We start from the raw sequence: 25,811 nt of genomic DNA, 5'->3' as shown, positions 1-25,811 counted from the left end.
TATTAATAGATAGTGGTGCGTGTACCACAACATACTGAATGTGATTAATCCTATTGAATGGTGTGGTTGGGATTGGTTGAGATGGAAAAATTTGCTATACATGTTTTTTTCTTTTTTTCCCTCTTGTTTCTTTAGTATGACTCTAGTGCTCTATTTCTAACCTCATGATTTGATTTCTTAGGTCAGCTTACCATATATATATTCCCACAGCTTAAAAAAAGGAAAGCAATTAAAGAAAAAATGACCATTAAAGGCAATACACGATCCTGGATGGGATCTAACAAGAGTAGAGTGAAGGCTCAAAAGGACATTATTGGGACATAGGAAAAAATTGGAATATAGACACTAAGCTTTATATCAATGCTAATTTTTTGAACTTGGTAACTGCACTTAAGGTGGATACATAAATGAATATCTTTGTTCATAGGAAATGTACATGTAAGTATTAAGCATCCAAGGAGTCTTATGTATGTAACCTATACTCAGCTGCTCAGTGAGTGAGTTGATAAATGGATTGACAGAGAGATAGACAGACTGGTGGATAGTTAGCTAGAATAATATGGCAAATATGGCAAAATGTTAAAGTTGAGGATCTGCATATTTGGGGAGATAAGAGTTTATTGGCGTTCTCTGTGTGTGTATTATTTTTCTAAATGTCCTATGAGTTTGAAAGTACTTCAAAATAAAAAAAATAAAAATTTGTCTAGTTACCTCTTCTATTTTCCTTATTTTTGTATTTCTATCTACATAAAATTTTAATCTACATTTTTAATCTTTTCAGTAATCCAGCTTCTTGTTTTGTTAGTCTCTGTTTTTTCTTTTTATCCTCTCTTGATTTTTGCACATATCTTTGTTCTTTCTTTCCCCCCTATTTCTTTTGGATGTCTCTAGTGCTCTTAATTCTAACTGCATTAGTTGATGTATCAGGTAAGCTTTTTTTCCCTCAACTTTTCTAGTTTCCTGATACATTTATTTTAAGCTATAAATCTTCATCTAAAGACAGCTTCATTTATTTTATGAGTTTTGACATGTAGTATTTTCATTATCATTCAGTTCTCAGTATTTAACTTCCCTCATGTTTTTTTAATTTTTAAAAATATTTTTATTGTAAACAAAAAACAAACATACAAACATTCTTGACATGCAAACATTCTTGACATGGTTACTATCAATGCCTCACAATATCATCACATAGTTGTGTATTCATCACCATGATCATTTTTTTGAACATTTATATCTCTCCAGCAAAAGAAAGAAAAAAGAAAAACTCATACATGCTATACCCACACCCCTCCCTCTCACTGACCACTAGTATTTCAATCTACTCAATTTGTTTTAACCTTTGTTCTCCCTATTATTTGTTTATTTCTTATCCATATTTTTTTACTCATCTGCCCATACCATAGATAAAAGGAGCATCAGACACAAGGTTTTCACAATCACAGTCACATTGCGAAAGCTATATTATTAGTCAATCATCTTCAAGAAACATGGCTACTGTAACACAGCTCTACAGTTTCAAGTACTTCCCTCTAGCCACTCTAATACACCATGAATAAAAAGGGGATATCTATATAATGTGTAAGAATAACCTCCAGGATAACCTCTCAACTCTGTATGAAATTTCTCAGCCACTGATAATTTATTTTGTCTCATATCTCTCTTCCCCCTTTCAGTCATGAAGGTTTTCTCAATCCGTGATGTCAAGTCCCAGCTCATTCTAGGATTTCTGACCCATGTTGCCAGGAAGGTTTACAACCTTGAGAGTCAGGTAGACAGGAGGGCAATGAGATCACTTGCCATGTCGGCTGAAAGAGACGCCACATCTGAGCAAGAAAAGAGGTTCTTTGGGGGTAACTCTTAGGCCTAATTTTAAGTAGGCTTAGCCTATCCTTTGTGGAGTTAAGTTTCATAGAGGAAAACCCTAAGATTGAGGGCTCTTCTACTGATTTGGTTGTTTCCACTGCTTGCAAGAATAGCAGGAATTCTCCAGATGAGGAAGTTACATTTTCCCCCCTTTCTCCCCATTTCCTCAAGGAGACTTTGCAAATACTTCTTTATTCACTGTTCAAATCACTCTGGGCTTATTGGGGCATCATACTAACCTGGATAAACCAACAAAATCTCATGCCAAATTCAAGGTTCCAGGTACTTAGGGTGTTCAATTAAACTGTCCATATAAGCTAAATTAGGAAATGCGCTGGTCAAAATATAAATTTTGTACCGAATAAATATTTCTTGCTTTAGTCTCACACAGAAGTTGAAGTTTTAAAATATGATAATCTATTTTCAACACCCTGAAATATTGACATTCTTTTGTTCTTCCTCATGCAAAAACATTTTTTAATTTGTATGTTTAGTTACTATCATTGTATACTCTAGGCATTCCTAGATTAGATCATCTCAGTCTTTATTGTCTATCTTCCCTTCTAGTTTCATATGTGTCCCCAGCCCTTTCCCCTTTATCATTCTCATATTCAGCCTCATTCAGTGTACTTACAGTATTGTGCTACAATCAGGTAGTGTTGTGCTATCCACTTCTGAATTTTTACAATCAGTCCTGTTGCACAATCTGTATTCGTTCAGCTCCAACTAAACCAATCTCTACCCTATTTTTATCTCCTGATAACCTGTGTTCTTAACTGAAATTCTCCAAGTTCACTTATTAACGTTAGTTCATATCAGTGAGACCTTACAGTATTTGTCCTTTTGTTTCTGGCTATTTTCACTAAGCATATTGTCCTTAAGGTCCATCCATGTTGCTACATGCTTCATGACTTTATTCTGTCTTCCAGCTGCATAATATTCTATTGTATGTATATACCACAGCTTATTTAGCCACTCATCTGTTGCTGGACATTTGGGCTGTTTCCATCTCTTGACAATTGTAAATAATGCTGCTATAAACATCGGTATGTAAAAGTCTGTTTGTGTCTTTGCCCTTATGTCCTCTGAATATATACCTAGCAATGGTATGGCTGGATCATATAGCAATTCTATATTTAGTTTCTTGAAGAACCCCCAAACTGCCTTACACAGCGGTTGTATCATTTTACATTCCCACCAATAGTGGATAAGTGTGCCTCTTTCTCCACATCCTCTCCAGCACTTGTCATTTTCTTTTTTCTTTCTTTTTTTTGGTTTGATAATGGCCATTCTAGTGGATGTCAGATGATATCTAATTGTGGTTTTGATTTGCATTTCCCTAATAGGCAGGGAAGTTGAGCATCTTTTCTTGTGCCTTTTAGCCATTTGTATTTCCTCTTCTGAGAAGCGTTTGTTCATGCCTTTGCCCATTTTTTAATTGAGTTGTCTTTTTGTTGTTGAGTTGAACAATCTCTTTATATATCCTGGATACTAGATGCTTATATGATATGTGATTTCCAAATATTGCCTCCCATTGTGTAGGCTACCTTTTTACTATATTGACAAATTTCCTTGATGCACAAAAGTGTTTAATTTTGAGGAGTTCCCATTTATCCATTTCTTTCTTCAGTGCTCATGCTTTTGGTGTAAGATCTAGAAAACTGCCTCCTATTACAAGTTTTATGAGATATTTCTGTATATTTTCTTCTAAAAGTTTTATGGTCTTAGCTTTAATGTTTGATCCATTTTGAGTTAATTTTTGTATATGGTGTGAGATATGGATCCTCTTTCATTCTTTTGCATGTGGATATCCAGTTCTCCAAGCATCATTTATTAAAGAGTCTGTTCTGTCCCAGGTGAGTTGGCTTGACTGCCTTATCAAAGATCAATTGTCCATAAATGAGAGGGTCTATATCTGAACACTCTATTCGATTCCATTGTTCAGTATATCTATCTTTATACCAGTGCCATGCTGTTTTGACCACTGTAACTTCATAATATGCCTTAAAATCAGGTAGTGTGAGACCTCCGACTTCATTTTTTTCCTCAGGATATTTTTAGCAATTTAGGCACACTGCCTTTCCAGACAAATTTGGTTACTGGTTTTTCTATTTCTGCAAAGTAAGTTTTTGGGATTTTAATTGGTATTGCATTGAATCTATACATCAATTTAGGTAGAATTGACATTTTAAGTATATTTAGTTTTCCAGCCCATGAACACGGTATGCCCTTCCATTTATTTAGGTCTTCTGTGATTTCTTTTAGCAATTTCTTGTAGTTTTCTTTGTATAGGTCTTTTGTATCCTTAGTTAAATTTATTCCTAAGTATTTTATTTTTTTGGTTGTAATTGTAAATGGAATTTTTTTTTATTTCCTCCTCAGATTGTTCATTACTAGCATACAGAAACACTACATATTTTTGAGTGTTGATCTTGTAACCTGCCACTTTGCTGTACTCATTTATTAGCTCTAGATGTTTCACTGTGGGTTTTTTTGAGGGGTTTTTGACATGTAGTATCATATCATTTGCAGACAGTGAGAGCTTTACTTCTTCCTTTCCAATTTTGATGCCTTGCATTCTTTTTCTTGTCTGATTGCTCTGGCTAAAACTTTCAACACAATGTTGAGTAACAATGGTGACAGTGGAATCCTCATCTTGTTCCTGAACTTAGGGGGAAAGCTTTCTGTCTTTCCCCATTGAGGATGATGTTAGCTGTGGCTTTTTCATATATTCCCTTTATCATGTTGAAGAAGTTCCCTTGTATTACTATCCTTTGAAGTGTTTTCAACAGGAAAGGATGTTGAATTTTGTCAAATACCTTTTCTGCATCAATCAAGATGATAATGTGGCTTTTCTGCTTTGATTTTTTGATAAGGTGTATTACATTAATTGATTTTCTTATGTTGAACCATTCTTGCATACCTGGAATAAATCCCACTTGGTCACGGTGTATATTTCTTTTAATGTGCTGCTGGATATAATTTGCAAGAATTTTTTTTGAAGAGTTTGAGCAGGATTGGTACAAATTCTTTCTTGAATTGTTGGTAGAATTCACGTGTGAAGCCATCTGGTCCTGTACTTTCCTTTTTTGGGAGCATTTTGATGACTTCTTTACTTGTGATTGGTGTGTTGAGGTCATCTATTTCTTCTCGAGTCAATATTGGTTGTTCATACCTTTCTAGGAAGTTTTCCATTCACCTACATTGTCTAGTTGATTAGCATGAAGTTGCTCATAGTATTCTCTTATTACCTTCTTTACTTCTGTGAGGCTAGTGGTTATGTATCCTTTTCCATTTTTGATTTTATTTATTTGCATCCTCTTTTTCTTTTTGTCAACCTTACTAAGGGTCCATCAATTTTTTATCAATTTTCTCAAAGAACCAACTTCTGGTTTGTTGATTTCCTTGATTGCTTTCATGTTCTCAATTTCATTTATTTCTAGTCTAAGCTTCATTATTTCTTTCCTTTTGCTTGCTTTGGGGTTAGTTTGCTGTTCTTCCTTTAGTTCTTCCAAGTGGACAGTTAATTTTTTTATTTTTGCCCTTTCTTCTTTTATGATATAGGCATTTAAGGCAATAAATTTCTCTTAGCACTGCCTGTGCTGCATCCCATAAATTTTGATATGTTGTGTTTTCATTTTCATTCATCTTGAGATATTTACTGATTTCTCATGTAATTTCTTCCTTGATCCACTGGTTGTTTAAGAGTGTATTGTTGAGCCTCCACATATTTGTGAATTTTCTGGGCCTCATGCCTGTTACTAATTTCCAGCTTTGTTCTTTTATGATCCAGGAAAGTGATTTGTATGATTTCAATCTTTTTTTAATTTATTGAGACTTGCTTTGTGACTCAAAGATCTATCCTTGAGAATGATCTATAAGCACTTGAGAAAAAGGTGTATCCTGCTTTTTGTGGGGTTTAATGTTCTATAATGTCTGTTAAGTCTAGTTCGTTTATTGTATTATTCAAATTCTGTTTCTTTTTTGATCCTCTGTCTAGATGTTCTAACCATTGATGAGAGTGGGAAATTGAAGTCTCCAATTATTGTGGTAGATGTGTCTATTTCTCTTTTCAGTTTTTGCCTCATGTATTTTGGAGCATTCTGGCTCTGTGCATAAATATTTATGATTGTTATGTCTTCTTGTTAAATTGTTCCTCTTATTAAGATATAGTGTCCTTCTTTGTCTCTTAATTGCTTTACATTTCATGTCTAATTTGTTGGATATTAGTATAGCTACTCTCTCTGTTTTCTGATTGTTGTTTGCTTGAAATAACTGTTCCCAACCTTTTACTTTCAACTCATGTTTGTCCTTGGGTCTAAAATGTGTCTCCTGTAGAGAGCATATAGATGGTTCCTGTTTTTTAATAGGACTGCATTCTGCCAGTCTATGTCTTTTGATTGGAAAGTTTAATCCCTTATATTTAGTAAGGGCAGTACTTTCTTCTACCATTTTGCCTTTTGGACGTTATATGAATTCTTGGTTGGCAGTTTTTCTCTTTTAGAATCTTAAATATATCACACCACTGTCTTTTTGCTTCCATGGTTTCTGCTGAGAAATCTACACATAGTCTTATTGGGCTTCCCTTGTATGTGATGGATTGCTTTTCTCTTTATGCTTTACAAATTCTCTCTTTCTTTTTGTCATCTGCTGTTTGATTAGTAAGTGTCTTGGAGTATGTATATTCATATTTATTCTCTTTTGGGTATGCTGCACTACTTGGATCTGTAATTTTAAGTCTTTCATAAGAGATGGGAAATTTTCAGTGATAATTTCTTCCTTTGGTCTTTCTCCTCCTTTTCCTTTCTCTTCTCCTTCTGGGACACCCACAACATGTATGTTCATGTGCTTCATGTTGTCATTCAATTCCCTGAGTACCTGCTCTTATTTTCTCTATATTTTCTTTTGTGTGTCAGATTTCACGTTTTGTCCTCCAGTTCACTATTCCTTTCTCCTGTCTCTTGAAATCTATTACTGTAGGTTTCCATTGTTTTTTTCCCATCTCTTCTACTGTGCCTTTCATTCCCATAAGTTCTCTGATATGTTTTTCCAGACTTTTGATTTCTTCTTTTTGTTCACCCATTGCCTTCTTTATATTCTCCCTCAACTTGTTGATTTTATTTCTGTTGAGATTTTCCACGTCTATTCGAACATCCTTAATTATTTGTTTCAACTCATGTAATTTATTTGAATCATTTTGTTCCTTTGACAAACCAAATTGAAAAATATCTTCAATTTTCCTAGTATGACTCATTATTTTTTGCTGGATCTAGGCATTTGATTTACTTAATTATTTTATTCTGGAGATTGTTTTCACAATTTTACCTAAGATTTTCTTGCTGGATGGTTGTGTTCTCTATCTATTCTTTGACATTCGATTCAGCTTATTCTAGACCTCTAGCATAGGGTTTATTTAATGGATCTGAATTTTTCTTTTCCTGTTTTTCTGTTTCCTCCCCTGCCTATATGGAGCCTTTTTTTTTCTTTTTTAGAAGGTTCTACTCAGATATTATAGACCCCAGTCATATTTTCCCAGACCAGACTGGCCTCCTCTCAAGAGGAAACAGTCACCTGCATCAGTTTTTCTGGAGGGTGAGACCCAGCAGGTTGACAGACTTTCCTATGAAGCCTCTAGACTTTGTGTTTTTCCCAGACCCATCTATATGCTGTCTACAGGAAACACATCTTAGACCCAAGGATAAACATAGGTTGAAAGTGAAAGGTTGGGAAAAGATATTTCATGCAAATAACAATCAGAAAAGAGCAGGAATAGCTATACTAATATACAACAAATTAGACTTCAAATGTAAAACAGTTTAAAGAAACAAAGAAGGACACTATGTATTAATAAAATGAACAATTCAACAAGAAGACATAACAATCATTAATATTTATGCACCGAGCCAGAATGCTCCAAAATATATGAGGCAGACACTGAAAAGAGAAACAGACACATCTACCATAATAGTTGGAGACTTCAATTCCCCACTCTCATCAATGGACAGAACATCTAGACAGAGGATCAATAAAGAAACAGAGAATTTGAACAATACAATAAATAAGCTAGACTTAACAGACATTTATAGAACATTACACCCCACAACAGCAGGATACACCTTTTCTATGTAATGAGCTGTTAAGTAGTAGAAACAAAGAAAAAGAAAATCTTTTCAGAGCAGGACCCCATTCCTAGGGTTTGTTAATCAAGAGCTTAAGTTGGTATGTCGCTCTTTGTATCTCCAGGTTCTATGTGTCCCCCCCCTCTTTTTTAGGGTCTAGTCCTTTTCAAGTATTTTGGACTGCCCAATGCAAACAATCTCTGTGGCTCCCCCCCCGCCCCCCGCCTCCTCTGTGCCAGGGCAAAAACTACTAGCACCTTTGGCCTTTATTCAAGGTTTATCTGAGCTGGGGGCCTATTTCCAGTAGTCAGAATTTGTTGATTAATTCTGCAATTGGAGCTTGGTTGAGCTAAGCCCCTTGCTGCTAGTGAAGTCTCTTTCCTTTCCCCTCCAGGAACCAGCCTGTGGGGGTGGGGCACCAGCCTCTGTGGCTTGGGGGACTCACAGTTCTGCGTGGGATTGCAGTCTAGCTTGTCCAGACTGGTGTACATTGTGTGTCCCAGTCACTGACGTGGTCCTAGCAGTTGTTCTGTATTGTTCCTGGCTATTTACTAGCTACTCTGGAAGAGGAACTAAATTCCATTATCTCCATGTTGTTGTTTTTTTATTGTAGTAAAATATATACAACACAAAACTTCCTATTTTAACCACTTTCAAGCATACAACTCAGTGGTATTAAATACATTCAGGTCTAATTCATTTGTGAAGTTGTTTAACTTCTCTATTTTTTGTTGATCCTCTGTCTGGTTGTTCTATCTACAGAGGAGAGTGGTGTATTGAAGTCTCCTACGATTATTGTTGAAATCTCTATTGCTGCCTTCAGTTTTGCCAATGTCTGTCTCATGTACTTTGGAGCTTCTTAATTGGGAGCATAAAAATTTATGATCATCGTTTCTTCTTGGTGAATTGTCCCTTTTATTATTAGTGGCCTTTCTTTGTCTCTTATGATGTCTTTACATTTAATGTCTATTTTGTCTGATATTAATATAGCTACTCCTGTTTTCTTTTGGTTACAACTTGCATGGAACATCTTTTTCTATTCTTTCACTTTCAATCTATTTGTATTCTTGTGTCTAAGATGAGTCTCTTGTAAGCAGCATGTATCTGGATTATATTTCTTAATCCATTCTGCCAATCTGTATCTTTCAATTGTTAAGTTTAGTCTGTTAACATTCAAAGTTATTATATAGGCATTTCTTGAATCCACTTCCTTATCCTTTGGATTTTGTTTATCAGATCTATATATTCTTTTCCCTTTATCTATTTTTATCCTTTAGGTTACCCTTGCTGATACTCTTCAATTTTGCACCCTTCTCCCTCTCCTGTCTTTTTTTTTTTTTTAAAGGAAGGAAAGACAGAGAAGGAAGGAAGGATGGAAGAAAGGGAAACATTTTTAAACATTTTCTTGTTTTATTATATTTTGTTTGTTTGTTTGTTTTTTACATGGGCTGGGGCCGGGAATCGAACCGGGGTCCTCCGGCACGGCAGGCAAGCACTCTTGCCCGCTGAGCCACCGCGGCCCGCCCTCTTTTTTTTTTTTTAACTGGCAGAAAATCCCTTTAGTATTTCTTATTGGGCTGTTCTATTTTTGACAAATTCTTTCAGGATTTGTTTGTCTGTGAAAATTTTAATCTCTCCCTCAGTTTCAAATGGCAATTTGATTGGGTACAGAATTCTTGACTGGAAGACTTTCTCTTTTTCTCTTAAGATTTAGGATCTTAAATATATCATACCATTGCCTTCTCACCTCCATAGTGCCAATTGAGTATTCTGAACTCAGTCTTATGTGGTTTCCCTTGTATGTAGTAGATTGTTTTCTCTCGCTGCTTTCAGGATTTTCTGTTTCTCTTTAACATTTGACTGACTGGTTAGTATGTGTCCTGAAGAAGGCTTATTTGGATTTATTCTATTTGGAGTTTGTTGGGCTTCTTTGATTTGTGTGTTCTTGTCCTATATAAGGGTTGGGAAAATCTCCCCCATTATATCCTCAACTAATCTTCCTAGCCTTTTGTTCTTCTCTTCTTCTGTGTCATCAATGATTCTTATATTTGAGTGCTTTATTTTGTCCATCATTTCCCTGAGATCCAACTCAAATTTTTCCATCTTTTTTGTCATTTGTTGTTTTGAGTGTTTGAAATCAATTTGTCCTGTCCTCTAGTTTGCTTATTCTTTCTTCTGCCTCTTCCAATCTGTTGTTGTGTGTCTTGAGTATATTTTTTATTTGGCCTAAAGCATTTTTAATTTCTGTGATATCTGCTATTTTGTTTTTTCAAATTCCTCTCTATGCTCTTCTAGTTTCTTGATCTTCTTTATGTAATTAGCCATCCTATTTATTTTATTTAGTAGAATTATACAAACTTCTTTGACTAGTTGTTCCAAAGTGTGTGTCTCTTCTGGTGTTTCAATTTGGTCATTAGGCTGGGCTGTATCTGTCTGCTGATATGCTTAATGATCTTCTGTTGCCTTCACCACATATAAATATCTTGATTGGTTTACTTTGTAAATTGACTTCCTTCAGTAGTCTAAAGCTTTGAATTTGCAGGATGGACGTCGAGCAGAATGTGGGGCACGACAGTGAAGTAACTTGTTGCAGCACAGGTATAGGCGCAGGTTAGGAATGCTGGTGCCTTTGAGTATGAGGTGTGTGTTGGGGGGCTGGTAGAGGTACAGTGCAGGGGCTGTGGGTATGTGGTGCAGCTCAGGTCAACCTTGGAGCACAGGAGCAGGTTGTGGAGTGGGGGAATCAGAGGTAGAGTCCTCCTCGTTCATGCACTCCTGAGGGTTCCAGGCTTCCATTTAGAAAGGGGTGTGTTAGACAGTTTGCACCAGTTGGATCGTCTCCAGTTCTCTGTATCTTCAGCTTTTGTAACCAGGGCCTCCCTATGTGGTGTAGAAGATCTTTCTGGGTCACTTACACCCTGAAACAGTTGTCCTAGTCACCTTCCCATCCCTTCTCTACCTGTTCCTTGGAGTAGGGGTGAACTTGACCTATCCTATTTCACCATCTTCCAGGAACCCTCTATTCTGCCATCTTCCCAGAACCTTGGGTCCAGCCCTTTTGCAGTTATTTTGTGCTGTCCGACTCAAAAAGCCTTCAGTGTGTTTGTCAATCATGTTGTTTGTTTCTTTTCTTATTATATATATTCCCCCCCCCCATTGGATGCATGGGCCAGGAAACGAATAAGTAATCTTCTTTCTAGTTCTAGTTATGATTATATTATGATTGCTTTATTTATTTAGGAAGTTCATTTGGATATCTGTTGTATGAATGAGGATTTAGCTATAAATAAGACACAAAAGATCACGTGAAGCCTATATACTTAGAAGGGGTTATAATAAATACAGAAATAGTAACTATAGATATTGATCAGTACAGTGAAAGAAATAAACTAATTTTGATTGAGTGGTCAGGGAAGGCCTTTTTGGAGGTAACATGTGAGATGAGGTCTCATTTCAAGTACTGGCCAAAGAGCTTTCTAGGTAGTGTGGTAGGAAGACACTGGAGTTAGAAAGGGTTTGGATAGTTTGAGAAACAGAAAGGAGACCAGCATGGTTGAAGTATAGTGAATGAAGGTTAATATGAAATGAATTTGGAGAGGCCAGAACATGTAGAATCCTTTTTAAATTTTATTTCATTTTTAATCATAATTGATTTATTGATAATAATCTAACTGAAAAATTGTAGTTGATAAAACTTTAATCAAAACATGTAAAGAACTACATACTTCAAAAACTGCAACAATAAAAGACAATTTATGGTACCTTAAAAATAAGGAATATCTAAAAACAACCACAGAGCATCTACTATTTATTATACAATATGAAATTCAAAGCTAATCGTCGTCATTCTTCTGTATTTTCCCACATTTGAGCTAGAACTCTTCTCCCTACTTCACTATGTTGTTATATAATCCTTTCAGTTTTAACACTTAAAATAACATGTAGGTTCTTGTAGGCAACGATAAGGAGCTCAGTGTTTCTTCTAAGAGCCATAAGAAGCTATTGAAGGGGAGTGACATGACATGACATGATGTACTTTTTTTTTTTTTTGCATGGGCAGGCAATGGGAATTGTACCCAGGTCTCTAGCATGGCAGGTGAGAACTCTGCCACTGAGCCACCATGGCCCACTCCATGTACATTTTTAAAAGATTTTTCTGGAGAATGGTTGGAGAGGGTAAAGTGGAGACCAGAAGTTACGCAGTACTACAGGCAAGGGATTATGGTGACTAGGCCTGGATTACAGTAGTGGAAGTAAAGACTGAGGGAAGTGGATGAATTTAAAATATATTTTAATATATTTTCAAATATATTTATCTTAATATTGAGTTCCTTAAAGGCAGAGACCATGTCTTTTGTCCCTGGGCCCAGAACAGAGCCTTTCACATCATAGGTGCTCAGTGAATATTCGTTTAACAGATAATGGATTACACAAGTAACTGGGCTTGTGTTAGGCCTGAGAAAAAGCCCTGTTCCATTCCTCCAGCTACCATGTTATCAGACTGTAGTGGTAATTTGTGAGTGCTTAGCACAAGCCAGACACAATGCGACTTGTTCTAGTGAGCATTAATTCTAATTTTCACAGTACCCTTAAAGGTGTATATTAATGTTGAATCATTTTGCGTTTAACTTTAGGGGATTAAATGTATTGGCTCAGGTAATTGTACAAATAATTGAGGAGCCCACGTCTGTTTACCACGAGAACTGGCACTTTCAGGCCCAGCTCCATAGCCTCAACGATTTCAAGCCGCCTGAGCCTTGACAGACTGAAATAATAATCCTCCCTAGGTATATTTCTCAGCCAGCGTGCAAGATCCTGGACGGAAAGAGAACCTCTGTTCTGATCACTGGACACAGGGCCGTGGTGGAAGGGACTTGATGATGCCCCAGGTGGAGGAGCAGCCATTTCATGCTGCCTGCTACGCTCCACTTAGCCAGATGCGGGAATGGGGTTCACTGCATTGTTTTCAATGACCGACTTGTCTTGCAACTTGCTGAGGAAGTCACACCTTCACTGAAACTGGGTTTCTTTTTCTACGAAATGAGGCTAATACCGATCTCACAAGCAGTGTTGTTGTCGAGATTTAAAAAAATCAGCTAATAGTTTTAAAGGATCTAAGCACAGCACCTCCGCACTCAGTAGGAACGCGATAAACCATAGCTCTAAGAGTGGACGTGAAGACTTAGAGCCAATCTGATTTGGAGTTTGGGTAGAGCCTGAGGATGGCGTCAGCGGATTGGGCCAGCCGAAAGGGGCGGGTCCGGAAGGAGGAGCCACCCGCTTCTCGCGGTCACTTTGAGCTTTGAATCAAGCGCGGTAGCTTCAGCTGCAACCAATCCTAGAACTGTATTATGTGCGTCAGTTGTTGCTGCGGCTCCAAGCCACGCGTCCCTCACTAAGATCAGTTCTAGCCGTTGCAGCTTTACCGGTGCTCCGCTCTTGCGTGTCCATCCGTTACGACCGAGAAGAAGGACAGAAGGTCTCAGTTACCTACCCAAGTATCCAGGGCTGAAGGAGACCCTCAGCTACTCGCACTAAACATACAGAGCTGCACGGGCTTCCCCTTCTGCCGAAGCCACTGGCTGGCGCCTTGTCAGGAGTTGTAGTCCCAAGATTCCGATTCTGCTTTTACACGACTTGCTAGAGAAGGAGGAAATTGCACTTTTTTGGGGGAAAGCGAGCCTGGGAGGGAAGGTACCCCACGGAGTTATCCAGCGGAGGTGGGGTTTCCTACGGTTAGACAAGGACCGAGCCCTGGCCCTTTAAACTCGAAGGGGAGGGCCCGGAAGTGGATGGGCGGGGAGAAGGGCCCTGGTATATAAGAGGGCCCCAGCCGCGCGGGGTCTCCAATCTGCCATTTTCTATCCGTGTTTAAGTGTCTCGCTTCCCAAATCTGTGTTTTCCTCACAGGCTCCATTCCGCCCGCTGGTACATCGCCTCAGGGAAACGATGGCTGCAGAGTCCACAGCCACTGCCGCCATCGCTGCGGAGTTGGTTCCCGCCGACAAGTAAGCGGGACCGTGGAGAGCTGGAGGCACTGGCCAGTACGCGGGGAGGGGGTGGCGGACAGAGGTCCACGGGAGGGACAGACCGGTGGTTGGAAGTACTTCCCATGAGGCGCCATAGCTCCTCGGGGAGACCTGAGCACTAAAGAAGCCCATGTTTACTGAGAGCCTCGCGCATTAGCGGTAACGCCTGTCGGCTGGCGCCCCCTGCCCCGCTTTTCGCAGCCGCCATCTTGCCGGGGGCATCGGCGGCTGTCTCCATCGCCTGCCCCTCTCCTTCCTCCCCTGGCCGGGGGCTGTCGGCGGGTAGGCGGGGCTCCGGTGCGCTGTCCTGCCCTCATTCCCCTACTGTCTCCGCACTCCTGGCGCGCGCCTCGGGTTAGCGTCTCCAGGCAACCCGGGAAAATAACCAACAGAGATTTGGCGCCAAAAGAGAACCCTGCACGAGGAAAGAAGCTGGGGTCGGGAGTGGGCGGACCCTTCGGTGGGCGGGGTCTTGTGTGCGTAAGTTTGCTTCTCCGCCCTTAGTGGAATAGGGGGCGGGGCCCCGAGGAGGCGGGAAAACTCCATTGTCTGGGGTCGCGGCGGCTTGGAACTAGAGCGTTGGACTTGCCGCGGTGGGGCGCGGTGATGCTGACTCCCCACCACGCTTATCTTGTACTCTGGCGCTCTCGGCGAGCCCCCACCCCTACTTGTGGTAGGGAGCATCGTGTTTTTTTTAGACTTCAGAGGTGTTGGTGGGAGACTTGGCTGCTTCGGGGAAACATGATCCGGATGCGAAGCTGTGTGGCGCTCTCCCAGTGTTTAGTTACTAGGTGAATGGGTAGTAAGTAGTATGCACCGTATGAGACCCAGAGGCAATGATAGACGATGGGGTTGCTTTGAATGCGGCAAAAGTGGCACTCTAGCATAAGGTATTTTATGAACATTGAAGGGAAACACCTTAAGTGCTGTTTTCTGTTTAGTAGGTCTGACAACAATATTTCCTTTATTTCTTAGAGGTCTGGTTCTAACTTTCTGCACTTGCTTTCTGTAATTGCTTCCCTTACAGGAAGAAGGCTGCTATAAGATTTTTATGATTGAATCTTTGTTATTTACATCACATACTTAGTATATTTATAGCCACCAGCATTTGTTTATCTCTGTGCAACCTACCAATCTCCTTTTGAGTGGTTTCTTTATGGGGTTTTTGCAGAACGATGGTTCTCAAATCACAGATACAAATTAAATTTCAAACTGTTTCCTGACTTTCCCCATTGATTCAAGACAATTGGAATAGATTGGGCTTGGGAATCATATCTATTAAAAAAAACTTCTTACGTGAGGCTTTGCAGGTACTTCTTCAAGAATTCTAGCACTTATTCCAGTTACGGATCTGTGCCCCCCAATCTTAAGAAAAAAATATATATATATATTTTTAAAGATAAAATCATGGAACAAATAGCTCTTGCAAATTTTCAGGTGGTTATCTGTCTAACCAAAGTTATTGACCTAATCTCCAGCTTCCTAGCATTAAATTCCATTGTGGGAGTCCTCTTCAGGGTTTATCCATTAAAATGAGTTTTGAGAAGAGCTCCAGGTCTAAACCTTAGGGGCGTCCTTGATCCTTTCTGTGCATTGTCATGTCTTCCACATGTACATGTGGTCCTAGGAATTCCCCCATTTAAACTGATAAAAATGTCCTCTCTTCCTAGGAAAGAGTTCCTCAAGGTGTCTTGGGTACTGCACTGTATGTCCTATAGCCACATTCTCTTTGCCCAGATAGCATGACATGACTGCTGTTCCACAGCATTCTGCAGGAGAGTTCATGAGCTGCTGTGTCAGGGCAAGTTCTGGGATGGTGAGTTCCTTGGGCCACTGCTAGACAGATTGGGCTAGAAGTATAAAGCTCCTAACATGTGCACTAGTGTTACTCCTTCTGGAACAGGGACCTGGAATCTGTATTCTGAGTGTGGACTGACTGGTCTCTGAGCTGATGAGGGTTGGGGGAAGGCCTAGTCAAGGTATCAGGAGATCCTACCTCTTTTAAATAGCCTTTTAAAATTGATTTGATGCAGGCCCTGTTTCTGCACGCCTTAAAATTTTTTTCTGGAGTTTTGAGGAAGATGTTTGCCAGTTTTTACTGGTTAAGAGCTGCTGTGGGGGGAAGGAACACTGAAGTATTTCACTCTGCTATCTTGATGGGGCGGGGCTCTCAGTTGCTGTGCATGCGTGTGCGTGCCTGTGAGAGAGAGAGAGAGAGATAGAGATATGGGGGCCTGGGTCTCCCTCATTGTGGGCGAGAATTCTGCGAAACTACCACTGCACCCTCTCACTCATTTGTGATACCACTCTGATCACTTAAGTAGACATGTTGGACTATACTTTGCCATCTGTAAGATATCTAGATCTGATTCTTTCTCCTCATGGCATTTAACCGACGTTGCTAAAGGTAATCTGTGGTTGTTTAAATCCTGAATTAGTCTTTATCATTTTTAGTTTTCTAACTAGCTCTTAATCTTCCTTATATTAACAATGAAAAAGAATGTGGAGCAGCTTGTGCTGCCGTGATGGGGAGGAATGAAAAAGCTCAATTAGAAGGAAATCTTTGTTTTAGAAAGGAAAATGTGAAAAAGGTTTAGATCAATTTCTATAAGTGGTTTTAAAAATAAAGTATGATGACTACTTATGAGTTAGCTTCATGGAATTGTGATGAATTAGTGTCCTTGTAATTAGAGAGTTAGGTCACTTACATTAGCTCAATTGTGTAAGTGGGAAAAGGGTGGACCTTGAAAAAATACACTATGTTTAGAAGATTATATTCAGTGAATTCTTATATTTGATAATTTCAGGGTTTTTTTTTTTTTTTTCGTTTTTTGTGGTATATGTATATTACCCCATTTACGCATTTTTACATGTACAATTTAGTGGCTTTAGTTGCATTTACAATGTTGTGCCAGCATCGCCACCTTCCATTACCAAAATGTTTTAATCACCCCAAACAGAAATTCTGTACCTATTAAACAGTTACTCTCCATTTCTTCCTCCTTTCTGCCCCTCATAACCTCTGGTCTTTCTGTCTCTAAATTTGCTTATTCTAGTTATTTGGAGTAAGTGTAGTCATACTGTGTTTGTCCTTTTGTGTCTGGCTTATTTCTCTCAGCATGATGTCTTCAAGGTACATTCCTTTTTATGACTGAATAATATTTATTGTAAATGTATACCACATTTTTAAAATTCATTCATCTTTTTAAAATTTATTAAACATAACAGCATATAAACACAAACATTCTTACCATATGGTCCTTCCATTCTTGATGTATAATCGATAACTCACAATATCATCACATAGTTGTATATTATTCATCATCATGATCATTTCTTAGAACTCACTCATCTCTTGATGGATATTTGGGTTGCTTCCACCTTTTGCCTGTTGTGAATTTGCTACTCTGAACATTGGTATACAATTATCTGTTCAAATCCCTATTTTTAGTTCTTTTGGGCTAAGGTACTTTTTTGAGATAGGAGGCAGAAAACCATGGAATAAATGCTGGAATTGTTTTTGAGTACAATAAGTATGACCTAGACTCTAAGATAGTTTATTAACCATGTCCAGTGACCTTGATAATCCTTATACGCATATCTAAAAGTATTTACTTACCACTTTAAAATCTGAGATAATGAGGAATTTTCCTCAAGTTTTTGTTTTTGTCATTTAAATCTGCAGTGACAGTTTAATTGGAAGAAGCCTTCTGGTCCTGGGCTTTTCTTTGTTGTGAGTTTTTGATTACTGATTTAAGATCTTAACTTGTAATTGGCCTATTGAGATTTTTCTGTTTCTTTTAGTCAGTGCAGGTTGTTGAGTGTTTCTAGGATCTTGTCCATTTCATCTAGAGTGTCTAATTTGTGTTCATAGTATCTTTTTGTTTTTGTTTTTTTTTTTTAGATGAGGAATGAGATTTCAATTACTCAATGTTCTGTTTAGCAGTGAGCCATACAGAAGTATAAATCTAGGCCTCCTCCTACAAAGAGTTTACAGCCCGGTTAGGGAATAAGACACCACTTAATATAGACTAATAATTCCAGGAAATAATATACATGTTATGTTCTACAAAGTACAACTTCTTATACAAATATATAATTAAGTACTGTTTCCATGGTGCTTTGGTTATATTTGAAAGGGCTCTATAAAGAAATAAATGCTTTTACTAGATGTGCCAGTTTGAATCTGTGGTGTACCCCAGAAAAGCCACGTCCTTTTAATCCTGATTCGATATTTGCTAGGGGGAGTTTTTTGATTATCCATGGAGATGTGACCCACCCAATTGTGGGTGGCTAACTTTTGATACCCATTCAAGGTGGGGTTTGCTTACTTTAAGAGGCAACCATTTTGGAAAAAGTTTTCTAGCCAAATACAGCCAGAGAGCTTTGGAGATGAAGAAAGAAAATGCCCCTGGGGAAGCCTCATGAAACAAGAAGGCAGAAGAGAAAGCTAGCAATGTGCCTTTCCAGTTGAGAGAAAATCCCTGAATGTCATTATTCTTCTTGAACCAAGGTATTTTTCCCTGGATGCTTTAGATTGGCCATTTCTATATCCTTGCTTTAATTTGGACATTTTCACGGCCTTATAACTATAAATGTGCAACTTAATAAATTCCCCCTTTTAAAAGCCATTCCATTTCTGGCATATTGCATTCCGGCAGCTTGTAAACTAGAACACTAGACAAGACTAGTTGTCCATTTAACACAAGATCCTTTCCAGCAACACCAAAGGAAGTTATAGGGAGAGCAGAGGTAACTGTCAGATTTTTTAATATGTAAACTCATCCAAAGCTTAAAACTACCATGGGGAATCGTAGGGATCCCAATAATCAGTGAGTAGGATAACTATATCTCTATAATATTCACAGGCTAATTGCATGTCCACTCAGAACTCTCCAGGTGGGAACACATGAGGCAATGATCCGCACTGCCAACTTCCTCTGTCGTTGCCTTTCCCATCACAGGCATCATGTGACACAGAGAAGTAGTGGAAAGTGCCAGATCCTGAGACAAAATCAGAGTTAAAGGCAAATGTTTAACCAGTCACGGTCAAATCCAAACAGTCAAATATTCAACATTTCTGAGGAACCTCAGTTTCGCATCCAGTGAACATTTTCACATTGTTTGCTGCCACATACAAAGTAGATATACATTTCTGAGTGGTAATTTATCACTAGAAGATCTGAGTTAGGAAACAGAAAGAAAATTACATGTATCAATGTACTAAAACAAACATAAAAAACTGTTGGTGAAAAAGGAGCCAGGTGTCAATTTCCAATGGGCGGAACGTTCTCATGGAGGTACTGTAAGGCCAAGTCTGTCCACTTCATTTCTTGTTCTTTAACAGATTCTGTGGTGCCACCATTGTCCTGTTGAGGTTCAGGAAGCTCATTCAGTGGTATTGCAACGTCCTCATAGGGCAGCTTGTCTTCTCGCCAAGCATCATCAATCAAATCCAAGATCCTTCCATCTCTCTGTACCTCACTGTCCATTCTCCTGTAGTTCTGATCTTGTCAGATCGGTACCAGGTTCGCCGCGGCACCCGTTTCCGCCACGCCACCTGTTCATAGTATCTTATATCCTTTATATTCTGTGTGTGTGTGTGTGGCGTGTGGTGTGTGGTCAGTAATGTCCCCCATTTCATTTCTGATTTTAATTATTGTGTCCTCATTTTTCCTTGTCAGTCTAGCTAATGGTTTGTTGATTTTACTGCTCTTTTCAAAGAACCAACTTTTGGTTTTATAAATTTTCTCTATTTTTGAAAATGTTCTCTTTCATTTATTTCTATTTTAGTCTTTAGTCTTTCTCATTGCTTTGGTTTAGTTTGCTGTACTCTTTCTAGTTCCTCTGTGTCTCATATTTGAGTTCTAAGATAAAATTCTTAAAGGTAAAAAAGTACAGAGCAGATAGTTGGACATACTTTTTTGTTGTTTAACTTACCTGCCATTTTCCATAACTTTTATTGAAGTACAAAATATTACACAAAAACAAATCAATTATAAGTGTGCTGTTGAGTGAACTTTTAACAAAGGGAAACAAGAAACAGAACACTACACTACCCTCTAAGGGTCACTTCTAAACTCTAATATTACTGATTATTAGTTTTGCCTGTTTTGAACTTTATGAATGGAGTCATACCCTGGTATGTAGTTATGCCCTGTATTTATTGAGCATTTATTTTAGGTGTCAGAAAAAACTATGTATGGAAGTAGAACTGGTCTCTGCTTTCAAATGGAGCTTCTACTAACTGGGATAGACAATAAATATATAAATGAGAAAATCTCAGTCATAGTGCCAAGTAGATGATTATTTTAATTTTTAGTATTTGAGAGTAACTAGATGGCTATTTTGGATTGGGTGGTCAGGAATGACCTCATTCAGATCTGAATGACAAGAAGGGGCCAGCTGTATGTATGTATTTCCTAGCAAGGAAATTTCATTCATAGAAATAGGGATGCCAGAGAATAGGTCCAGAGGCAAAGTAGTTTTGGTATTGGGAGGAAAGGGGACTTTCTATGTTATTGTTCCTGTTTGCTCAGTGAAGTATGAGTAAGGTCATCTGGCTGGAAGCTATAGGGGGAGAAGAGTATGGTGTAGGATATTTGAGAAAAGCAGAAAAGGAGGAAAATAATCATTTGGGAGGGGTAGAAAACAAATACTGTAGTTAAATATGGTAGGATTGCAAGTGTTGAGTCCTTGTTTTAGATTTGAATTTAAAGTAATTAGTCAGTGCTTTTGGGTGCTTTTCTACTGCAAGTGTTCATTCAGCTGCTTGGCAGTAGCAGACATTGAATAGGTGGGTAGAGAGTTGAGACCATTTGTGGAATGGTAGAATAATTTTCTTCACAGAGTAAGGGTATATATTACAGAAAAAAGTGTATGGAAATAAAACTGTTAAAAGATGTGTATTTGTTAATTTCTACTTGTCCAGTAGTGGCTACCTGTTTAGTCTCTGTCCCTCCTCCCCCACTTCCCCTCTGTTGATATTGTCTCCTCTGCATTCAAACATTCTCAGATGTATTTTTTCTTTTTCTTTCTTTTTTTATTTAAAAATTTTTTTATTAATAAAACTAATCAACATACAGTGTGACCATTCTTTTTAATCCCATAGTCATGTATTCATCATCACGATAATTTCTTAGAACATTTGCATTAATTCAGAAGAAGAAATAAAAAGAAAACAGAAAATAATTCATGCACACCATACCCCTCACCCCTCCCTTTCATTGATCACTAGCATTTCAATCTACTAAATTTATTTTAACATTTGTTCCCTCTATTATTTATTGATTTTTAATCCATATGTTTTACTCAGCTGTCAATAAGGTAGATAAAAGGAGCATCAGACACAAGGTTTTCACAATCAGAATCACATTGCAAAAGCTATATCATTATACAATCATCTTTAAGAAACATGGCTACGGGAACACAGCTCTACAGTTTCAGGCAGTTCCCTCCAGCATCTCCATTACACCTTAACCAAACAGGTGATATCTATTTAATATGTAAGAATAATCTCTTGAGTCTGTTTGGAATCTCTCAGCCATTGACACTTTATTTTCTCTCATTTCTCTCTTCCCCCTTTTGGTCGAGAAGGTTTTCTCAGTTCCTTCGTGCTGAGTCCCAGCTTATTCTAGGATTTCTATCCCATGTTGCCAGGAAGGTCCATACCCCTGGAAGTCATGTTCCATATAGAGAGGGGGAGGGCAGTGAGTTTGCTTGTTATGTTGGCTGAGGGAGGCCACATCTGAGCAACAAAAGAGGTTCTCTTTGGGTTACTCTTAGGCCTAATTTTAAGTAGGCTTAGCCCATCCTTTGAGGAGTGAAGTTCATATGAACAAACCCCAAGATTGGGGGCTCAGCTTTTATTGCTTTGGTTGTCCCCACTGCTTGTGAGAATATCAAGAATTCTCCACTTGGGGGAAGTTGAACTTTCCCCCTTTCTTGCCTTGCCATCCTCCCAAGGGGACTTTCCAAATACTTTTTTTATTCACTGTTCAAATCCTTCTGGGATTTATTGAGGCATCACTCTGAACAAACCTACAAAATCTCAGGCCCTACTCAAGGTTCCATGTATTTACAGTGTTCAATTAAGCTGTTCACTTAAGTTATATTAGGAAATGCACTGGTCAAAATATAAATTTTGTACCAAATAAACATTTTTTGCTTCAGTCACACATAAGGTAAAGTTTTAAAATATGAATTATCATCTGTTTTCAACACGTGCATTGACATTTCTTTGTTCTTCCTCATGCAAAACATTTTTGAATTTGTACATTTAGTCACTATCATTATATACTCTAGGCATTCCTAGATTATACCATCTCAGTCTTTATTGTCTTTCTTTTCTTCTGATTTCCTTTGTGCCCCCAACCTCCTCCCTCTATCATTTTCACTTCTGCTTCATTCAGTGTTCTAACATTATTGTATTACAGTTAGGTAGTATTGTGCTATCCATTTCTGAATTTTTGCAATCAATCCTGTTGCACAATTTGTATCACTTCAGCTCCAATTACCCAGTATCTACCCTATTTCTATCTCCCGATGGTCTCTGTTACCACCTGAAATTCTCCAAGTTCATACGCTAATATCAGTTCATATCAGTAAAACCATTCAGTATTTGTCCTTTTGTTTCTGGCTAATCACACTCAGCATAATGTCCTTAAGGTCCATCCATGTTTTTATATACTTCATAACTTAATTCTGACTTACGGCTGCATAATACTCCATTGTATGTACATACCACAGTTTGTTTAGCCACTTATCTTTTGATGGACATTTGGGCTGTTTCTGTCTCTTGGCAATTGTAAATAATGCTGCTGTTAACATTTTTGTGCAAATATCCATTTGTGTCCTTGCCCTCATGTCCTCTGAGTAGATACCTGGCAATGGTATTGCTGGATCCTAAGGCAGTTCTATACTTAGCTTCTTGAGGACCCGCCAAACTGTCTTCCACAGCGGTTTTACCATTTGACATTCCCACCAACAGAGGATAAATGTGCCTCTTTCTCCACATCCTCTCCAGCACTTGTCGTTTTCTGTTTTATTGATAATGGTCATTCTGGTGGGTGTGAGATGATCTCTCATTGTGGTTTTGATTTGCATTTCCCTAATAGCCAGGGAAGTTGAGCATCTTTTCATGTGCCTTTTGACCGTTTGTATTTCCTCTTCTGAGAAGTATCTGTTCATGTCCTTTGCCCATTTTGTAATTGGGTTGTCTGTATTTTTGTTGTTGAGCTGCACAATCTCTTTATATATTCTGGATACTAGACCCTTATCTGATAACAGCGTTTCCAAACATCGTCTCCCATTGTGTAGGCTGTCTTTTTACTTTCTTGACGAAGTTCTTTGATTCACAAAAGTGTTTAATTTTGAGGCATTCCCATTTCTCTATTTTTTCAATGCTTGTGCTTTGGTTGTAAGGTTTAGGAAACTGCCTCCTATTATAAAATTTACAAGATATTTCCCTATATTTTCTTCTAAAAGTTTTATGGTATTAGATCCATTTTGAGTTAAGTTTTGTACAGGGTGTGAGATATGGGTCATCTTTCATTCTTTTGCATGTGTATGTGAACATTCTGTTTGAGTCCATTGGTCAGTATATCTATCTTTATGCCAGTATCATGCTGTTTTGACCACTATAGCTTTGTAATATGCCTTAAAGTCAGGTAATGTGAGACCTCTGACTTCATTTTTCTTTCTTAGGATACTTCCAGCTATTCGGGGCACCCTGCCCTTCTAGATAAATTTGATTATTGTTTTTTCTATTTCTACAAAGTTATTGGGATTTTAATTGGCATTGCATTGAATCTGTAAAAAAATCGTTTTAGGTAGAATTGACAACTTAACCATACTTAGTCTTCCAATCCATGAATGCAGTATGCCCTTCCATTTATTTAGGTCTTCTGTGATTTCTTTGAACAATTTCTTATGGTTTTCTTTGTGTAGGTCTTTTGTCTCTTTAGTTAAATTTATTCCTAAATAGTTTATTGTTTTGGTTGCAATTGTAAGTGGAATTTTTTTCATGATTTCCCCCTCAGATTGTTCATTACTAGTATATAGAAACACTACAGATTTTTGAGTGTTGATCTTGTAAACTGCCACTTTGTTGTACTCATTTATTAGCTCTGGTAGTTTTGCTGTGGATTTTTCGGGATTTTCGACATATAGTATCATATCAACTGCAAACAGAGAGACTTTTACTTCTTCCTTTCCAATTCTGATGCCTTGTATTTCTTTTTCTTGTCTAATTGCTCTGACTAGAACTTCCAACACAATGTTGAATAACAATGGTGATAGTGGACATCTTTGTCTTGTTTCTGATCTTAGGGGGGAAGTTTTCAGTTTTCCCCATTGAGAATGATATTAGCTGTAGCTTTTTCATATATTCCCTATATCATGTTGAGGAAGTTCCCTTCTATTCCTATCCTTTGAAGTGTTTTCAACAAGAAAGGATGTTGAATTTTGTCAAACGCCTTTTCTCCATCAATCAAGATTATCATGTAGTGTTTCTGCTTTGATTTGTTTATATGGTGTATTATTTTAAATGATTTTCTTATGTTGAACCATCCTTGCATACCTGAGATGAATCCTACTTGGTGATGGTGTATAATTCTTTTAATATGCTGTAGGATTTGATTTCTAAGAAGTTTGTTGAGGATTTTTGCATCTATATTCATAGGAGAGATTGGTCTGTAGTTTTCTTGTAATATCTTTGTCTGGCTTTGATATGAGGGTGATGTTGGCTTTGTAGAATGAGTTAGGTAGCTGTCCCTCCTCTTGAATTTTTTTGAAGAGTTTGAGCAGGATTGGTACTAATTTTTTCTTGAATTGTTAATAGAATTCACATGTGAAGCCGTCTGGTCCTGGACTTTTCTTTTTAGGGAGCTTCTTAATGACTGATTCAGTTTCTTTACTTGTGATTGTTTTTTTGAGGTCGTCTGTTTCTTCAAGAAACTCTAGTCAATGTTGGTTGTTCATGCCTTTCTAGGAAGTTGTCCATTTCATCTATATTGTCGTTTGTTCCTATAAAGTTGTTCATAGTATCTTCTCATTACTTCCTTTATTTCTGTGGGGTCAGTGGTTATGTCTCCTCTTACATTTCTGATTTTATTTGCATCCTCACTCTTCTTTTTATCAACCTCGCTAAGGGTCCATCAATCTTACTGATTTTCTCATAGAACCAAGTTGTGGTTTTGTTGATTTTTCTCAATTGTTTTCATGTTCTCAATTTCATTTATTTCTGCTCTAATCTTCATTATTTCTTTCCTTTTGCTTGCTTTGGGGTTAGTTTTTTGTTCTTTCTCTAGTTCTCCAAGTGGACAGTTAATTTCCCGATTTTTGCTCTTTCTTCTTTTTTGATATAGGCATGTAGAGCAATAAGTTTCCCTCTTAGCACTGCCTTTGCTGCATCCCCCAAATTTTGATATGTTGTGTTTTCATTTTCATTTGCCTCGAGATATTTACTGATTTCTCTTGAAATTTCTTCCTTGACCCACTGGTTGTTTATGAGTGTATTGTTGAGCCTCCATATATTTGTGAATTTTCTGGCATTCTTCCTATTATTGATTTCCAACTTCATTCCTTTATGATCTGAGAAAGTGTTTTGTATGATTTCAATCTTTTAAAAGTTATTGAGACTTGCTTTGTGACCCAGCATATGGTCCCTCCTGGACAATGATCCATGTGCACTTGAGAAAAAGGTGTATCCTGCTGCTGTGGGGTGTAATGTTCTATAAATGTCTGTTAAGTCTAGCTTGTTTATTTTATTATTCAAATTCTCTGTTTCTTTATTGAT

The 25,811-nt window shown here is 38.0% G+C and overlaps 2 protein-coding genes and 1 pseudogene across 6 annotated transcripts in view; 1 reads left to right on the top strand and 2 right to left on the bottom strand.

Moving 5' to 3' along the window:
- LOC143657944 (14-3-3 protein beta/alpha-like) overlaps window positions 1-13,436 on the bottom strand; it is a 55,944-nt gene extending 42,508 nt beyond the window's left edge. The window contains 2 exon segments of the mRNA XM_077130386.1: window positions 12,681-12,913; window positions 13,412-13,436. Coding sequence (XP_076986501.1) covers window positions 12,681-12,913; window positions 13,412-13,436 — 258 coding nt within the window.
- Window positions 13,325-25,811, top strand: part of NASP (nuclear autoantigenic sperm protein) — a 74,651-nt gene continuing 62,164 nt past the window's right edge. Inside the window, exons 1-2 of one of the 5 annotated variants that reach the window (XM_077149811.1) lie at window positions 13,325-13,464; window positions 13,896-13,993. In XM_077149811.1, coding sequence (XP_077005926.1) covers window positions 13,935-13,993 — 59 coding nt within the window. In that variant the 5' untranslated portion in view covers window positions 13,325-13,464; window positions 13,896-13,934. The other 4 variants (XM_077149813.1, XM_077149814.1, XM_077149815.1 and 1 more) reach the window with 4 other exon arrangements.
- LOC143674312 (anaphase-promoting complex subunit 13 pseudogene) lies at window positions 19,030-19,568 on the bottom strand (annotated as a pseudogene).

The sequence above is a fragment of the Tamandua tetradactyla genome, chromosome 2 (assembly GCF_023851605.1).
Source record: "Tamandua tetradactyla isolate mTamTet1 chromosome 2, mTamTet1.pri, whole genome shotgun sequence".
In the NCBI taxonomy this organism is placed as follows: Eukaryota; Metazoa; Chordata; class Mammalia; order Pilosa; family Myrmecophagidae; genus Tamandua; species Tamandua tetradactyla.
Note: the sequence above shows the minus strand (reverse complement) of the source record. Positions and strands in the feature narration are given on the sequence as shown.